This window comes from Daktulosphaira vitifoliae, unplaced genomic scaffold (genome assembly GCF_025091365.1).
Source record: "Daktulosphaira vitifoliae isolate Bord-2020 unplaced genomic scaffold, ASM2509136v1 Scaffold_4, whole genome shotgun sequence".
Classification (NCBI taxonomy): domain Eukaryota; kingdom Metazoa; phylum Arthropoda; class Insecta; order Hemiptera; family Phylloxeridae; genus Daktulosphaira; species Daktulosphaira vitifoliae.
The window spans coordinates 6,280,545-6,300,573 of NW_026099575.1; the positions used below are offsets into that span (position 1 = coordinate 6,280,545).

The 20,029-nt window shown below is 30.9% G+C and overlaps 1 protein-coding gene across 2 annotated transcripts; it reads right to left on the reverse strand.

Moving 5' to 3' along the window:
• Nucleotides 1-183: 183 nt before the first annotated feature.
• Nucleotides 184-19,525, reverse strand: LOC126903583 (protein patched). 2 transcript variants are annotated; one of them, XM_050681813.1, is made up of 17 exons: nucleotides 19,342-19,525; nucleotides 8,699-8,891; nucleotides 8,430-8,637; nucleotides 8,300-8,369; nucleotides 8,133-8,230; nucleotides 7,939-8,056; nucleotides 7,771-7,863; nucleotides 4,880-5,001; nucleotides 4,663-4,810; nucleotides 4,465-4,602; nucleotides 4,243-4,401; nucleotides 2,493-4,175; nucleotides 2,282-2,421; nucleotides 2,121-2,220; nucleotides 1,734-2,027; nucleotides 1,371-1,666; nucleotides 184-803 (listed from the first exon to the last, which is right to left on the reverse strand). In XM_050681813.1, exons 1-17 carry the CDS (start codon nucleotides 19,408-19,410, stop codon nucleotides 782-784), a joined length of 3,951 nt encoding a protein of 1,316 aa, XP_050537770.1. In that variant the 5' UTR covers nucleotides 19,411-19,525; the 3' UTR covers nucleotides 184-781. The 2 variants fall into 2 exon arrangements, with proteins under 2 accessions (XP_050537770.1, XP_050537769.1); XM_050681812.1 differs by lacking the exon at nucleotides 19,342-19,525 and adding an exon at nucleotides 10,462-10,953.
• Between the last annotated feature and the right edge of the window lie 504 nt (nucleotides 19,526-20,029).

The window sequence follows — 20,029 nt, forward strand, 5'->3', positions numbered from 1 at the left end:
ATTGCCAAGTATAATTAGTATTTCTTTGTTTACTGTATATAGTATTTAACTCCAAAAAAATGTATACACATCATGTAATAGTCATAAATAATGTAAGATTATTTTGTACTAATTTTGTATAGGGAATTATATATTAAAATCCTTTTTTTACTAAAACATCATCTTAGAGAAAATAGGCAAGTATAAAATAAAAAAGAAATTTAATTTAATTTAAAGAAGGTTTTTATACAGCAAAGCACTTAATTTGTAAACCTTTGGTTATATTTTATTAACTACATACTTTTTATACAAAAATGTGTACATTTTAAATAAATACAAAATAAATTAAGTTAAAAATTTACAATAAAATTATAAAAAGTCCAAATTTATAATAAGGTAGAAAAAATGGACATTGTACTTAAAAATATATTTATTAATATCTGTATAAATGAATATTGAATGTATAGGTATGTATATATCTGTTTACATAGTGCAACATGTTAATGAATGTAAAAATTACAATAATTTATTTATGCTTATTTCTTAGATAAGTCAAAGAACTTTAAATTTGATTTCTTAGGACAATGAGTACCCAAGTATAATTCACAGATAAAAGGATTCACATGTTTAAAAATATCTACAATCTTTCTCAATTTAATATTTGGAAATTTGAATTTTTTAAATTATTTAATATACATTGTGTAAAAAAACTTTAATGTAAAAAAATGTGTAATATTAAAACAATGATTGATGCTGTTAAAGTAATTTCAATTGGATTGAAAAGTAGATGATTAGGAACACGTCAATAATAATAAATATAATACCTATAAATTTTATTTAAAAAAATTAGATTGTCATTGATTATGCATGATACCACTAATAATACTATTAACTTAAATAAATTAAAAAATAAATAATTACAATAATTCAATTTTTTAGGTTGACTAGAATTATTTGAAGCTTAACAAAAATGTAACTTGAACCTTACATCAAATTCTCAATAGCAAAATAATTAAATTACAGAATAGTCAAAAAACAAACTTGTCAGATTTTTCTTAAAACAATGATTAAAATAAAACAGGATCATTCTTAGTTACTAAGTAACTTAATATTCAATTATATTTGGATTTTATTAAAATATATAAAAAAAAATAGAGTTGAGTTTCAACAAATAAGTCATAATTAGACTAAACTCATAAATTCTCAGTCTTTAAACTTACACAGAGAGCTATACAATCACATAACTATCCCTGAATGTCACCTAACTATAATATAATAAATAATTTTAAATAAATTAATTTTGAGCATTTTTACTAGGCAAAACTATAAGTATTAGGCAAATTTCTTATAACAAAAAACAAAACAAATTGCACATATTATTGAATCAGTACCTAGGGTTGTTATAATGACGTTTATGCCTTTTTGATGACTGACGATTATTGTGATGGTGTTTAGATATAGAGGATTTATGTACACGTGGCTGTGCCGTGGCACTCATTAAATTTCCATCTAATTCTAGTTCAAATTTAGCAGTAACAATACACCTGGTCGGTGCAGTAGTTTGGTTAGATCCATTGGTGGATACAGAAGGCTGTAAAACTTTTTGTTGTGGTGCATCAACTTCAGATCCACTATCAGTACTACATTCAGATTGAATAGATGGCGATGGAGACCTAGATAATGAAATCTAAAAAAAAAAAAAACTATTAGTTATCTGATCAAAATCATCTTAGTAAATATTTCAAGGTATATACCTGTGATTTAGATTTATCTAACTGAGCAAGAGATGCAGAATGATAGGAACCAGATTCTTCAGCAATGGTAGATAATGACCCATCTCTGTGAGCAAAATGTAACCCATGTGACTTTGATGTTCCTGAAACGTTTTGTTGTTGGTGATGATATTTGTGGTGGTGTGGTTGTTGATGATGTGACCTAGATGATGGTGGTGGTGGTACTGATTGTCGAACACTAGTATAACGAGCACGCTTTTTTATAGGTTCAGGTGAAGGTGTACTAATTCGATCAGCATATTTTAAGGGTTTAATCTGTTTGAATTAGATAAAACGTATTGAATAATTTCATAAAATTTCAAAACAATAAATATAAAATAAGAACTATTAAAAATAATGTATACATACCTCTGGTGGAGGTCCAAACATAGACAAAAACACAGGTAAACAAACTAATCCATTAAATAAGCCAAAAACAGTCTTAGCAGATAGTAAAAGAAAATATGATCTACATAAAAAAGAAAAATTAGTTTATTTTGCACAAAAATCCATAAAATCTTAATAAATACCTTGAAACATAATTATTTTGAAAAATTAACATTATTATGGCTATGATGAGAGTTGCAGCCGATTGAAGAATCATTTTAGACATGTGATCCACTGATAAGTGAGTTCTTCTATGCTTATTTCCAATACTTGTGACAAAACTCTAAAAAATAATATTTTTTATTACATTTATTTCAACCTACACAACTATGACTATTTATATAAAAATCTTACCAAACAAAGATGCATAGTAAATGCTACACCAGTGCCAATAGTTCCAATTAATAATACAACAGGTATAGCACTAAATTTAATATCAGCAAATCCCATAAATCCTAATATTTGCAATACAAGTATTATTGACATGGTTGATGAAATAAGAGCTGCACGAATATTGCACAAAAATAGTCCACCAATCAGGAACAAAAATAGAAATGCAAAGGCCATAGCTACACACAAATATTGTCGAAGCTCCTGATACTGTTCCCAATAAACAAAAGGAATGCCTGACGGATAATTGGGCAGTCCTTTTTCATCATATTGTTTGCAAATGCCTCTTACTGTTGATATAAACTTAGTAATGACAGGCGTTTCATACAAATAGCTGGCATAAAATGGCATCTGGGCATAGATTATTGGGGAAGATTTGACAATTTGTAAATCATAATCATTAGCCACATGAGTCCATCTTCTTGGCTCAGGTCTTATATTTGCTTGAGATGCACCGTAAGCCAATATATCATTTGAAGCCCACGCTGTTAATAAATTATAAAATGTTTCTTCATTGATGATACCATTATCATCAACTAGTCGTGCAGTAAGTACAAGAGATTTATCAATTGGGTTGTCACTATTTCCAGTTTGAACTAGAAGTTTGTAACCAAGAATTCCATTTTCAGATGCACATGTTTCCCAGCCCTCTTGACTAATACATCCTTTATCCCAATCTTTTTTGAATGCCTTTTGCAATCCCAGTAACCATTCTCTAAATAATGTAAGCCACATCTGAGGTAATCCCCCATTATCATTTTTCAAAATATTAGGAACTCGCATAAAAGCATCATGGTACTCATATAGTAATTTTTGATTGGTTGGATATTCAAAATCACCTCTAGTTACTGCATACATGTTGTAGAATCCAAACATCTGACCATATGTTCCCAAGAACTTTTGTTCATTTGTACCATTCGGTACCATTTCAGGTAATGTTAAACCTGCTTGTATTTTTGTAATACCCCACAGGCTTACTCCTAAAATGACAATAAACAGTAATATCACTCTAATCCGACATGAACTTGTTGTCAAGTATTGCACATATTTTTGAGCTAAATCTTTTGATGTCCATTCGCAACAATGTGATTTTGCTACTACAGTAATATTATCTTCACAATCTGAACTTGCATCTCTAAAGTCTTTTAATAAGAAATTAGATGATTTAGGTGTTGGTAAATCAGTTTTTCTACTGAATTGTCGCATTTGTTCATCAATAGTGCTAGCTACACCTAGTGACTCTTTAGTGTTAAAAAATGGCCATTGTAAGTCTTCAGATGGAAAACAACAAAAAATATCAATTCTTGCACTTCGCCTTCTACGCACATCAAAGCTTATGAGTGAAGTTACACCAAAAAAAGTGGTGGTCAATATGAATGCAATTAATATAGCAACTTGGAGGCAAAATGCTCTAAGCGCAGGGATTGGAACCACAGCTGCAGTCAAAAAAGTTGAAATGGTGATCAATGATGTCATGAGTATATTTGTTCCTGCAGATTTTAATACCATTCCCACTTGTTTTTTTCCCAAATGGCTACCATATTTTTGAGTAACAGGATCAAAGCCATGACTTGATACTCGTTTATAACTGAACATCAATAAAAACATATTATTTACACCCAAAGCAGATGCTATTGAAATAGCAACCTATAAAAAATATTAAATACAAAATGAATTAATATTTTCAATATTCTTGAGTATATATTAAACTTACAGCAATGGTAGCGGAATGTATTTGAATACCTATAAGACAGCAAAATCCTATCCCAGATGCAATCGAAAATACTATCAATAACAGACTAAATAAGCCAATAATAAGTTGTGATCTGACAGCATCAAATAAATTTATTTGCATCACACTAACATATAAGATCTGAAATTTTTAATTATTTACAAACCAAATCATGAAATATGAAATGTAATCTAAGAATCTTACCATGATTAAGCAACCAATGTAAATTAATTTTGGATCCAAAAAATCATATTGACTTAGTAAATCATTTAACAACATTGTGGAAAACGTAAAAAAGTTGTATGGCGTCATCGCAGGACTTTTCAGCACTTTTTTTACTTCCTAAAAAAATAATAATAATTAGCCCTGTATTTTATTTTGTTCAAATTGTTTGTTACGAACTTCATTGAACTTTTTCTGCCACGTTTTAAGAACTAAAGCTGCTTTTTCTTGGTCCCAAGAAAAATGTAACACCTTATAACTTTGTGACCAAAACTCATACAACTCTTTTTCACCCATTAGTTGTAAAACTGATTGAAGTGCTTCAGCTCTATTAATGTGTTAAATAAAAAATTAGAACTCGTAAAAAAATGTATTTAATTTTATAAATATAAATTACTTTTGAATGTAACCAGTTTTGTTTTGAACAATACCACCCAAAATTAATTCTTTTGGCCAATGCATATATTTACTGGCAAAACCTCGACAACCGTTAGCTAATTCAGCTCCAATATCAGGAATCTAAAAAAAAAAAAAAATTATTTAATAGATTCTATTAGAATCTACTATTTTTAACCAATTTCTCCTCTATAGGATCTCTGGAAGTTTATCAAAAGTTATTAACTTTTTACTCCGACATTTTTAGAATATAGTATTCCTAGTTAATCATTTTATTTAATGATTATGTATATATAATCTATTTAAATCTATAGTTTCATTAGAGCTGATTACTCCTAAGAAAGTTATTTCCTGTTTACTATTTTATCATTGAGAAAAAAAAGTTATATGCGTATATCCAACGTTGTTACATGATTATAAACACATGTACTCTTACAATTAAGTACTCGTAAATTTAAAGCAAACACTTCAATGGATAGGATGTATGTCACAACAAATAACCGTATTATCTTTTAATACGACGAAGAAGTTTTTATAGATACTAAAAACCTTTTAATTATCGTTGCACAATCGTATTATTTAACCCGTATAATAGAGACATTGTGTAAAGAGGATGTGGGTACAGGAAATATGGGCGTTGACGTCCCTTCTAGCGTCTAAATCCATGATGTAGAACTAACATTATAATTAAGTAAAATATTTGTTTATCGTACACTTAAATTAATATAACTGGCCTCTTAACACATTTGTTATGCGTATAGAAAATGATATTAATATGTTGTATCTGTCTCAGACAGAGATGTTTTCTCTGAAATCCGAAAACTTATTTCATTCCACTGATGTGGGCACGCCGACATATTTCTTTTCTCCTACACAATTAGACCGTATGCCGTTCGAGTTCTAATAAAAATTGTCAACTGTGCGAGCCCATAGAGTTACCACAAAAGAGATAAATAAACAAAGATTTGACGAAGAGAATACGTGAAAAATAACAGATACGAAAAGACTGATTTAGAATAGACATCAAAATTGCAAAAAAAAGTACTTTTTATCGTAGTGCTATAAAGCTGTTTCGAACAGCCGACGGCAAACGTAAAATGATGAATGCGTATCAACACAAGGCATGTGTAACTTAATCTGACTAACAATGTGAAATACCGCCGCTTTGTGAATTGTTCCATTCACACTACTATTATACCTTTACAGACACTGGCGGTGGAATACAGACCCTTCAAGAATGTGACTCGTGTAGCAGGTGAACTACCGCCGCCCGACGATTTTTGAATTTTTTTTTTTTTCCGCGACCATTTATATTGCATACGGGGTCCAGGGGATACGTGCGGCGAAGACGTAAAATTATGATCAGGTAAAGTCACGGGTTAGTGTTACGGATGAAGGCATTCTGGGAACACATCAAAAAAATATAATGACGCGAGGATGAAGCTGTTCAGGATTCGTTGCACACACGCGGCCCAAAAGAGATGGAGACCTCCCATGAAGCAGACCGGCGCTGAGTTGCCATTTACACGGAACGCGCGCTATCATACACACACACACACGCCACATAAACAGACGGTTATATATCTACATAAACGCCAAAAATATTAAACGTTTTTGTGATTTATCGTTACAGTTTCATTATCCGATAGCGCATAATGCATTAGTGTTTATGGTAGAACAAGAGCTTTATAACGTAAATAGCGGATTATTTTTTTTTTTTTTTTGACTTCTAACAAATTGGCCCACCAACATCGATAGGACCACCTCGAAATTTCAACAAAAAAATTCATACGAAAAGAGAGAATCGCACAATTTGCATTTCCATGAATAATGTTAAACGTTAAGAATTCATTTTATCAAAGCGTATGAACCGATATTGTTTAATACATTACACTACAGTCGAGTTTACTCAAAAACATACATTTTTCAATTTATCGTCATGACATAATATAGAAAGTGTTTCAAAAGTCTGTCGACGTAAATAAGTCTTAATGTTGGTAGGATTTTATTAAGAAAATATGAACATTCAACGTTAAAAGTAGACAAGAAAAATCAAATTAAAAATAATTTTAGAAAATGTATCGGTTCTCTACTTGAGAAGAAAGAGGGCAAAAATATTAATTCGCTCAATCGTAAATTATCCGAGGAACAAATGTTTCCCCTTGCCCTCCGCCAGTTTGTGTCCAAATGTTGAATACGTACTAACTAACCGATCCGTTTAATAAAAATAACTTACTTTAATCTATTTATGGCATATCACTGTATACTTTTTTGAATAGTGTAATAAAAATGTAAGGTGGTATTGGTGTTTTTTTTTTTTATGCGAAGGAATGCCTGGGTGCTGTGCATTGTGTGTAGCCCAAGGCCTATTACCTTAACCATAATGAAGGCATCACCGACCAAGAATGATGGCTCCAAAGTGGTGTGTGTGGTCTCCAGGTTCACTAGTATACCGTCTTCAATTACCCTGGGCAACGAGAGATAAGAGAAGAGTAGGGAGACCATGCGAGCGAGTCTGTTATATGTGTTTGGCTATGACAAGACATGAATAGGCTTCGGTGAACACAATGCCTCCCAAGAGGTCTTTGTTATGCAAATAAGTTAAACATATATGTTATCTGGGGGGCCTAAACGTTACATATTGGCCAGATATTACACTCACTAATGTATTCGAGACTTATGATAGAAACTAAAAAAAAAAAAAAATACTAAGTGTACGAACGTTAAGAGGAAATAATACATGCTACTACTTTTCCTTTTAAAGAGAATGTTTGACCTAGAAAAATATTGTAACAAAAAGTATAAACAAGCATCATTCTTGAGATTTGTTTAAAAAACCTAAATATCATCATTTCTACATTAAAAACAAAAATTTTCTTTAAATGTACTTACTTTTTTTGTTTTTTTGTTTGGGGATGTTTCTGGGCAGTCTGGGTCATCTGGATCCAAACAAAGTTTTTCTTGGTAACCGGAATTAATTCCTGCCTAATTATAACCCAAATAAAATAAATCAATAGTACATTTCATTATTTTCACGATAAATTTATTAAAAACACTTACTCGTTTCATATAAGTCTCTAGCATGTCAAATGGAAAGGTAGTGTCACCCATTGCTTTTATAGATTTCATTAGGCTTTGAGGATTTAAATTGGTCCACTTTATACCATTTCCGACACCACTGTGAAAATAATTCGCAAAATTAATAAAAAGTCATTAAGTTTTACTTTGAAAACGAAAAATAATACGGTACTTACGGAACTGTAACAGGATTTTCTGGACCCAAAAGTTTAGAACCTTCCCAGAAACAATCAAGGGGGGTAATTATTTCACAAGGCATCATATTTTCAAAAATCTGAAACGAAACACCAGCAGAACGTTTTAATTTTGACAAATAAATAACAGAAAATCGCTCAGAACTTACGGTATCTATATAGTGGACTTCGAAGTCCGGAGGGCTAGGCGACACACAGATGTCTTTGAGACTCCATGTCCTGTATTCAAAAAAATAATTATTAAAAAACAATCAAATCGAAGTTAAATATTTAACATACACGTCAAACAGATTGACGGTGACATGTGAAGCCGCTTTGAGCAGCTGCAGGTGAGCGAGTAAGGCTTTTCTATGGAGGAGTCGTTGCTGGGGAACTTCCGGTGAAGTAGCTTCTTTGGCGGTTTGCGTGACCAACAAATGGATGACACTTTCCGTCTCTCCCAATGCCGATTCCGAATAACGCAATTCTGTTTCCAAACGACCTCCCGCTGTGATCAAATGTTTCAATTAGTTTCAAATAGAAATAATTACATGCTTTTGGTGACTTACATTCCACCCATAGTTGGTCGAATTGAGTGTTTCTGTCGAAGGCTTTAAATCCGGCCAACAGAACTCCGAGGCCCAACAATAGGGGGAGGAAGAACACATGTGTTTTACGATGGATAGATCTACCCAGTCGCTCCAAACACTTTTGTTCCCAAGCTCTGAACCGCACAGCGCACAGACGTCCCACCGCTTTGCCCTGAAAACATACAACACGTTTAATGTTACCGATTACGTCTTTTTTATCCGTCTATTATGTTTGGGTAATCGGTGAGGCACCGAGTGTTAACGTTTTTCTTGAGTATTTTAAGTTGGGGTATACCGATATAAGCAAACATACCCCAACCATACAGTATTGCCAAACCGTACATGGTTTTACTCCAATAACGATACATTTCGTTCAGAAAAAATATTTAGTTATTAAAGAAACGCGACATATTTGTTATAGTATAAATATATGATAATCGTTTAAAAATATTTTTATTATCACAAGTTTTCTATTCCAATGATTTGTTGTTTTAAATATACATTTTTCAATTAAATTTACTGATATAACATTAAAATAAGATTCTAGTACTGTTAAATAAACACTTTGAAAACGACACAACAGTTTTAAGAACGTTGGATAAAATAATAGTAAAAATATGCTATGGCCCGAATAGGGTTTAATGTTAATAATAAAAAGTTATCACACTTTTATAATGATTATACACAACAACACAAAAAAAGATACGAGAATAAATACGTCCTGTGGAGAAAAATAGTATGAGAACCACTGTTGTGCGATCAGTGGGAGCAATGTGCCAGCTGGATGTAACTTCCTTAACGCGTTTATATACATATATATATGGGGACCACATTGTGTTGTGTGAAGTCATGAGGACCACCCAGACACCTCAATCACAGGGAAAGAGAGACCGGGGCTTGGTTGCAACATATAATCATTCCTAGTAGCAACGGGCCGCCCAGAGTGACCGCGTGTAATGGAATATACAAAATATTTGAAACGCGCAAAACGCATAGATTTTATTACAAGTGAAATTTGCTTACGCTAACTTTACCACAGGAGAACTCTAAAATATACCAATAATTTCGGATCATAACGCAAGCCGTATTTTATGGAATTTGAACGAAAGGGAAGAGTACAACTTAATTCAGTTGTTGCAACAACCGTTAACCGATATGCCAAGTTTTACCTAGAAATCTAATTAAAACGGTTATGATGTCTGTAAAATAACTTTCAAATTTGTCTTAAAACAGCATAAATTCAATGGGAGTTAATTTTACAAAGAATTCGAAAATAAATCGATTTACCTTAAATAGGTACAAGTGTTTAATGGAGCGGCAATTAAGAATACAAAAGAAATCCAATACATGTAAATAAAAATACATAAAGGATCATTTTAACATAAAAAATTACCCACGAAAGTAAATTTTGGGATCATGTGTGTATGTGGGGTAGGTCTACAGTCTCAAACAACCCAAGTATCCCATTTTTTTTTTCTTTTTGTATTCTCAATAGGTATACAATTTAATAATTGAAATTTAATTGCGCTTGACGTCCCCTCTACAAACTATTGCTCGTAATGACTAATTATCACAGGAAACACTGATTGTTAAACTAACAATCTCAAGTGTTATCCATTACTTGTAACTGCCATATTGTTGGTTCGATGTTGAATGTTTGTTAATTAATCGGAATATTTAGCTTATATATTCATAGCGTTTTTTGTAACACATAATTGTAACAAAACATTTGAAATATGTACCTTTTCAATTTGCCTACGTGCGACCTGTGCATCTTGAAAAGTGGTCCTCACGTACAAGTCCAGTACAACGTGGTCGACCATATCTCCACCGCATCACTTTTAATCGAAAGTATCCTCATTAGGAAATAATGATTTAGAATTGTAAGTCATATAAAACGTAAAAATGGTTTGTCTATAAAATAATGACAGCACTCGACACACTACGGTATAGAATGTATATGGTTGTACAAGTCGCCAACGGATTTTCAAGTAATACCAACACCGATTAAGTATTTTACGATTTCTAAATATTACGTAAACAACAAAACACAGCGATGACACTGACCACGTAACACAATTTAATTATTATGTAAAACGATAATTAAGCTTAAAACATAAATAACAACATTTAAAATATCCGAAGCGTCGGTCGGTCACAAGACGTCGTACACTCGTCCAACGGAATGCGATCACTGACTGGTGAGTACCGAGTACGAAGACTACTTGGACGAACGGGTGACGATCTCCGGGTTTGAGACGGTACAGGGGACAGATGGCCGAATTTCTCCCTCCCAACAACCGTTGTTACAGTGCTGCCGTTTGTACGATAAATATTGCGCGCATCCCAATATCTACTTACTTAGTACTACTATGGAACAAGGCTACATGGCCATAGAAGTGACTGCGTTACGTGAATTGTAAACCGTTTATAGCTTTGGATTTCACATTGAAAATAAAAAGACGAATAGACAATAAAACGCATATGAGTAAGAAGAGTAAATAATACTTATATATAAATTTTTTTTTATTAACTCGTACTAATTTGTTGGAAAAATTGTATCTACTATTTTCTTGTTGTTATTTTACCGAACTATAGATTAAATGTATAATAACTTTAATGTTAAAGATCTCGTAACTTCATCAATTAATTGACAAAACTCAATTGACTCGATATATAAACCATCAAATCAAACTAATTATTAGTTCTTACAGACGTTTAAATGATGGAAAATTGATTAGTTGAGTCGACAACTCCGTTAATATGTTTAAATTATATTCGGTTATCACATTACAATATAGTCATTAAAATTATTAAATTAATAAAACATACTAACATAATCGTAATGATAATACAAGTCGGTTGCCAAATGTTTGATAAATATTATTATCACTAAATATATAATTTAAGCCATTGACGAATCATTATTTGCTTAATAATATAATTCACTTGTACGAGAAAAGATTTCCAGAAGATTCTAAAATCGTTTATTAGAACGCCGACCACTCGAAATTGTAAATGATAAATTAAGTATAAAAAAAACTGTACCGAAAAAAGTATACTTTGAAAATAAATTGTTTTATTAGCAATTAAATTGACAAATGGGTTTCTTTGTATTTTGTACATTTAACGCGTACAGTCAAGGTATTTATTATGTTTTTTTTTTACAAAAAAATCAATGAGCGGAAAACGCAGATGCGATCAATCGTTTATAATAAAGTTCGTGTTGTTTGCAAACAACGAGAATGACTTTCCTATGGGATACAAATTACGACACACGATCGGTCGGCTACGAGATCACAGTCCGCCTATAGACCGGGACGTATGAAAAAATAAAAAAAATAAAAAGTTTGATATTCTCGGTCCGGTTGACCGCCTCGGATGATAAATACACGTCGTTGACGGCGGCGGCGGCAGTGTAGCGGTCGGTTGTGTGCCGCACAGACCGTTTGTACGTGGGGCCAACGGACCGTGTCAAATGTACCGCTTTTGACGTAGGAGAGCTGCCGCCGATATAAATTCTTGAATTTTTCCACCGTCCGCCCGTCGTCATTCATTGTCAGCATACGAAGCGTACGGTAATTTGTGATTGTCCGATTCCAGTCATTAGGACCGCCGGCACCGGGTCCTGCGACGTGTACAACATTTATGTATTCCTCCGCCGATACACCAAATGCCACTAGTAGTTCCGCCCCCCAAGACCGTATACGATTTGCCGTGTGCGCTGTGCATACGGACACGTTTTTTAATCGTAATAATAGAAAATAACACGGTACTACAAGTTTATTAAAAGTGCGTAATACGACTGAGCTCACAATCGAAAGCCGACGGTAGTAGTTGAAATGGGAGAGCCGAAGAAGATATTAAACATTATAATTTCTGTGCTGACTACTCTGATAAACTGAACCATCCGATTTAACATCAATCGCAATATTTTCAATTTAAATGGCTAAGGGTTCCATTTTATTCAAAAATATATCGACGACGAAAGGGAGATGGGCTCGTTTAATAAATTGCAACTTTATCCAGTGTTATTAGGTCTTCTCGAGCCTTGTATCTTCGGCGGATACAAGAAGCACATTGGAGCAGCGGTTTCCTGCAAAATTATTTTGTGTTTGTGCCTGGTATCAACCCCAGGAATGGTACGAGGGGAGCCAATTGAGACACTTGTCGTGGTATTACTGAAAGCTCCACGTAAATTGTAATTCTATTTGCCCCACAAACGCTTCCGCCATCGCAGATCGACCCAACATTAGTTTATTTAAAATTCATTTGATTAAGTATAACAAGTTATAATAAGAATCCATAATTAGTAGTGATTAAACTCGAAAAATACAGTATTCTATTGTATTTTAAGTAATTTTTATCATGCGAGAAAAATCAAAGAAAAAAAATTGTACTCCGTTTTAAATATTGAGATTATTTGCGGTTTTAATTTTACTTTTAAAAGTTATTTCGGCTAAATTATTAAGAAAATATTTTTTAATAAAATAAATATGGCACTTTAATTTGGTTCGAAACTTTTATTTAAATCACGAACAACGTGACAGAGGAACTATTATTTTGAACTACAAAAAAAATTAAAACCGTGGGAACAAATAAATAACTTAATGATTTACAGATGAATAATTAGGTTACTCATAGTTTAATTTGAAATAAACATATGATTAGTATTATCTGGCAATCATATTTTAATGCACCAACATTTGCAGCCAAAAACAAAACAGACCTCATTAAATGCAGTTCAGCCAACATGAACAAGTCATGATTATTCAAAGTCTTGACGTGTAACTTGTAACTGTACGTGATTTTAATAAAATTTCAAATCTTAATGAAACAAAATTTGATTTTTAATCCGTTTACGTCAACTGATTTTCTGTTAGAAGAGACAAATAATTCTCTTGTATACTTTTAAAAAAAGTTACATAAATATGAAAGTCGTATAATATATATAATTAATAGTTGATCGCTTTTTATTAATATTTATAAAATCAAAAAAATTAATTTAAAACTATGAAATATTAAACATAATTAAGTCAAAAAGCCACAAAAAAATTACTACAATATCACGGATACATATTTCTAGAATAATATTACCTAGTTAATATTATTAACTATTAATAATAAACAATGTTTAGCGTCGATGTATGTGTTTAGTAAAGACATACATATAGTTGTGTATGTATTCTATATAATATATTATATAGTATACAATCTGACTACATTTAATTCTTACATCGTATACTAGTTAGATGATAATTTTTATAGACCTATGCGCATTGTAAGCATCAGAGGGTCTTTTTTATATTCACTAGTGTAGAAAAATTAAGATTTTTTTAAAAAAATATGCATTTTCCATTTCAGTTTTTTATTGATTTTATTGTTAATAAAATATTATACATGAAAATCAGGAACAATTCGAGAATTTTTCAATGTAAGGTCGCAACATTTTTTTAGACAATTTTATAAATCAAAATATGTTTTCTAAGTAGGCGATGGTAGTTCAAGGAAAAGGCGTTCACTCTTTGTTTTCTCCCCCTAAATCCACCACTGATAAAAATATATCCAAAATTGTTATTTCTAAAAAGTAATGACAATATTGGACATAACGCATATATAATATCTTATTTAATTTTATTATTACAGACCCGAAAAATTGATTCGATTATAATACTAAATTAATTCGATTGACCTAATAATAGAACTAATCTATATCGAATCCACAAACACACTTAAAGTCTCTTTTGTCTTATTTATTTAAATCGGCAACACGCTGGAAATACCTTGAGTTTTAATGCTTCAAAACATTTCACGATGAAACTATTAGCAGTAGTGACTTATGTCGTTATTCCGCAGTAAATATTTTCAATACAACATAATTTATTCTCTGTAATGAGTAAAAATGAGTTTCATTTGTAATTATCTCATTAATCAATAAATCATTTATCTCAAAGAAAATTCAAAGAGGTAAAATATTTAACTGTTTTTTTTTTACTACAATAAATACAAAACCTCGTATTCATAAAGTAATCTTTACATGGATCGCCTACCATCTAATAACTGTTAAAAAAAAATTATGGGCAATAGACAGAGGCGGCTCTAATCATGTACGACCGGAAGAAGGGGAGGGGGAGAGCTAGTGAGATATTAGTGGAAGGCCTAACCCCATTTCGAGGGTGTTCCTCGTGTGTGGTCCTTCCGATAAACGAATGCGAACGTATAGGTTTCTAGTAGCCACTAGTCGATGCCGTCCCGCTGATGGTGGCGCCGATGTGTATTTACATTTTCCCTCTCCGCCTCCTTCCGTTCAGCAACTATATTCTTCTTAGTATATTATCATTAAAACTGGTATTAACATTATAATAAATATAAATACATGTATTATGTAGTTTATATCATGTGGTAATGCCCTGAGATGTTTTATTAATAAAGACATGATCGTTTCTGTACATTTAAAAATAACCTTTTTTTTTTTTTATTAAGTTTCATAACGCAAAACTCTTATCGCTGTCACTCGAATATTTTTAAAATGACAGAAGATTATCAAAATTAATGAAAATAATAAAAGTGAAATTTAAGCGAAATTATATGATTTTCGTAAATGTAAGACATTTCATTAATAATGTGACATCCTGTTAATATGGCGGTTGTCACGAGCATACACCCAGAGAAAAACCTCGATCTATATAATAAATTCATTGTTCAATTTGATAAATATATCATTACTATTGAAACTATGATAATTTTTTTTCTTGTCTTGAACAATAATTATTTATAAGAATAATTATTTTGTTCGTATTAATAAAACATTATCATAAACCCTTAATAAAATTTCTCTATCAAAATTGATTGAGGTTTTTCTTTGGGTGTAGGCGGCACATATTTCAGAAGAACTACAATACAATTTTATGAACAATTTATTTGAATCATATCTCTGATAATATATATATAAAGAATCCAGCGATATAATAATCATCCCAAGAAGAACTTTGTTGAAGTTGTGTTTATGGCTTTATTAAAATACACAATTGATACGTTCGGAAACGGGCGAAGAAATGATTTCGGCCCACATCACATGGTAAATAGTATTACGAAGAACCCCTGTTGATATTCGACCTAGCAAAATACATCTGATGACTGTATATTGAGGTTTTTTTTTTTTTTTTTACAATCCTTTAGAGCCCACAACACATATTCTTGTACTCAAGAATACGTGTTTGTCAACTGTTTACAGTTTTCTTTGATCTAGTAAGATAAAATCTCTAACGTCATCAGTAAATATCTGAATTTTACATAACACATTCCATAGCTAAAGTTGAGCAATGTTTACATATCAACTCGGAAAAGAGATTATTTATTTTTGATATTATTATAATTATTATTTACATTTTGTGTTTATTCCTTTCCGAGTTCACATTCAGTTTTTCTTTAAATCCGATGAAAAATTTTAATTTATAGCAAATAGAAAATATTGGTCATATGATTAGAAAGAGACATATATTTGATGTCCTTAGATGAAATATCTTAGTGTCCCCAAAGAATTAATTAAAATAAAATAAAAAATTAATATTCAAGATGAGCAGCACAGATGGAAATGAGAAAGAGAATTAGTAAACATTTATAAAAATAATTTTTAGAAAAAAATTAAATAGAAAAGTGATACTTTTTGAAAATGTAAGAAAAAGTTATGCTGTCACGGTTTTTTCATAGTAAATAATAAAATCCTTAAAAACGAAAAATATATTATTATTTGAAATTTAATTAAAATTTGTACATAGTTTAATAAAAAAAAAAAACGGCATAACAGTGGAGTCATGGCATAGTTGGGACAAGTATAGATATCTGACAGTAATTATAATCTCTATCATAAAAAACGCTTCGATGCAAATCTGTAAATAGTTTTTAATTTTAAGAGTTTGGTGGTTTAATCCAAAAGCAAAATGAACTCCTATTTTTTTGTTCAACTTCGACTGCCATTTGCATATAGAAGATAGGTCGTCGGAACAAATTTTTTTCCTGTAATTCTAGTACATAAAATAAGCTTTAATTTAACATATGTTAAAGGACGCAAATTTCTCGGAACATTTTCAAAAGTTAAGTTGAAAAAGTTCTACTTTTTATAAAAATTTTTAAAAATTCAAAAAAAATTCTTAACTTTGAAAAGGCAAAGTAATAAAAAATAAGTATAAATTTATATTTAATGTAACTTTGATTCATGTAAATTTTATATTTACTGATGGACTTATTACTATGACAAACCCTTATAAAGTATTTTATAATAAACGAAAAAAAAAAAATTAAACACATAAATAGCATTTTGTAAAGAAGTTGCTATTTTGAATTCTCCCTGTGGGTAGGTAACTGATCAGAATTAAAAAAAAAAAATTATATAAAATGAAAGGAAAATACTTAAGGTTTCTATTTAAAAAAAATTATTTTGATACGTTCATTTTTTAAAAACAGGCTATTTGTAATTAAATTATTTTTATAATGTAACCACCGTATAAAATCATTTAAAAATAAAAATCTAAATAAATTACCGTTCAAGACTTAAGCATTTATAGTCCGTCCCCAATATGCCAGTGCATATAATTAATGAAGATTATACAAATGACAATATATTAAGACAAATTGAAAGCAACAGCCTCTTCAAAATTAACATTTAATTTTAATAATAATAATACACAAATATGTGTTTTATACTCACGAATAAAAAATATTGAAAAATTTCAGTTTGTACATAATTAAAATCGTACAATTATAAAACAAAAAATTATCAACGGGAGTAGAGAGAAACACCCGCCCCTATTTAATACACTCTGATATAACATGACATTAAATACAACTATGAAAGGATAACAATCAAATCATTTAAAAGTATTTTAAAAATTACAGACAAATAATCACCGACTATTATTACTCAAATATTTACTATTATTAACTTCTATTGGGTAAATACTAAAAACCTTCACTAAAATGTGTAAAAGTAAAACATTTTATTTGAAATCTTTATAAATCCCATTTTAATTAAAAGTATCAGTAACCTTAGAGAAATTAACTATATTAGAATAGTAGCATATCTTGAATGCCCATCTCGGTATTCATTTAAAATTTTATATATTTTCATAAATATTCCATAATTATTTAAAAAGTTATCTCTTTATATCTAAAAAAAAAGTTTTCGGTATCTTCTTTCTGACAAGAAAAATTAAAATTTAATCATAAATGTTGGTAAAGAAAAAATTAATATTATTAAAATAAAAAAACAATCCATAATTTGTTTTTAAATTTTTGACAAACCTTAGAAAATACTTCACATTGATTAATAATCTCAAAATCGTATTTTTGCGAATTATTATCTTTACGAATAAAGCCATAAAATTTATTTTTTTCAAAAATTTTCATTTTTCATTTCTCGAAAAAATTTGATTTGTTCGATTTTTGTGTAGGACATTCTTATTTTAAATCACATATGTGTCAATTCTCCTTAATAATCGAATTTATTGGTCAAACAGTAATTAGTAAATAAAATAATTTTATTATCTTCGTAGAAAAGACATATGAAAAAAAATGTCATCTGATTAAATTATTTTTAATAAACAAATGCCAACTTAAAACTTTCATATTTTTAATTGGCAATGTGACATTAGGAATTTAAAATTCGTATGTGCCGCTAATAAATATCGTGATTAAGTAATCAACATTTAATGATCGGCAGGGGATGGAATAAGCGAAAATCGTACTTATGGAGATTTCACTTTAGTATTAAGCGAGGTAAGAGATATTTTTTAGAGAAAAAGCTACAGTTATTGATGTTTTGATGACTTAATGCAAAGACATTTTGAGACTATAATGAAACAGACTGGTAACACGTTACTGTGCTGAACTATTATAATTTTAGTCGAAAAAGCGAAATGGTTAATTTTCTCTCTGAATAACAGGTGTACTTAACTATTTTACAACAAAATGGATTCAAAGTTCTTTAATAGTCTTTTAGTTTGACAGTTAAAGCAGTTCGCCAATGTGTCTTATTACGTGCACAGAGACTGATTTCCGGGTAACTTATCCTAAACGACTTATTATGATTAACTATTAAATTTTGGTAACCGTATCAAACTTTTATTTAATATAAAAACTAGATCCATAAAGGAAAGATAAATGTCGAATTACACCAAATCTATAATTTAACAAACATTTGAACCTGATGTGTTGATCTTATGAATATTCTCGTGAACTCGTGGACAGGTATGCGAATTAATAATAATGAATTATAGAATAAACGTAATTATCAATGAAAGAAACACGCTTATTTTTCGAAAATTAACAGAAGAGCTATTCGCGTGGATACGTTTTGCCGAACATGGTTATCTTTGGTTACACGTTTCTCCAGAAATGCATTTCATCTCTCAAAATATTTGGCAGATTTTATTTTATGTCGTGTTAAATGCAAAATCGGCATAGAAACTCGTGTATTTGTCTAAAAAAAAAATCCATTTACAATCACTCCAATCGTTTACCATAATTACACCAACATCAGCTGTAGAATTCGACAATTGTGTGTAAAGGTTTAGTCGCTAGTTTAGCTTATTCTAGAGAAAAACGTACGTAAAAAACAACCCTACCTGATCGATACGATGCTTTGTGAGCGAGTTCAATAGGTGTTTATAATATTCTACAGGTAACAGCAGCATATCTTGTTAGCACTTGGGCGCGCAAACTGAGGCAGAGGAGCACATGTCACGAGTCGCACGGTGTGGACGAACGAGCGTCGGGCGCAAATGCTCCATGGCCAATTGTCACACGTATACTAAGAAAACGCGCGTCTGACGTTTGGGCACGCGGTGTGTTTGAAAGCCAGACAAACAGCGCGCCCAACCGGCTAATTTTGTCACACTTCCGTTTGTCTGGTATATTTTTTTAAATGCCATACAAAAATTGAACGAGTGTTTATGCGAGTACTTCCCATTAGTGGCAATTTTAAACTGAAATTAACCGACACGAGTTGTTTTTAATACAGACATTCTGAAAACTGACGCTCCAATAAACCGAATATGCCGCGAAACTTTTTTTTTTAATGATTTTCCTTTAAATACAGTGCGTTGCTTCATTTGAGCAATACGATTAAAACATTTCAAGATATCTTCACATCGAGACTTCAGTATTTCGCATACCACTTGTTTTCAAACTTCCTCGGATATAATAAATTTAAATGTGACTCCACTGGGTTACTTTTTCAAAAATAACCATAAAACGAGTTGACAATACGTCCTTACTGTTTGTAACTTACTACTAATCGTATATGATTTTTCA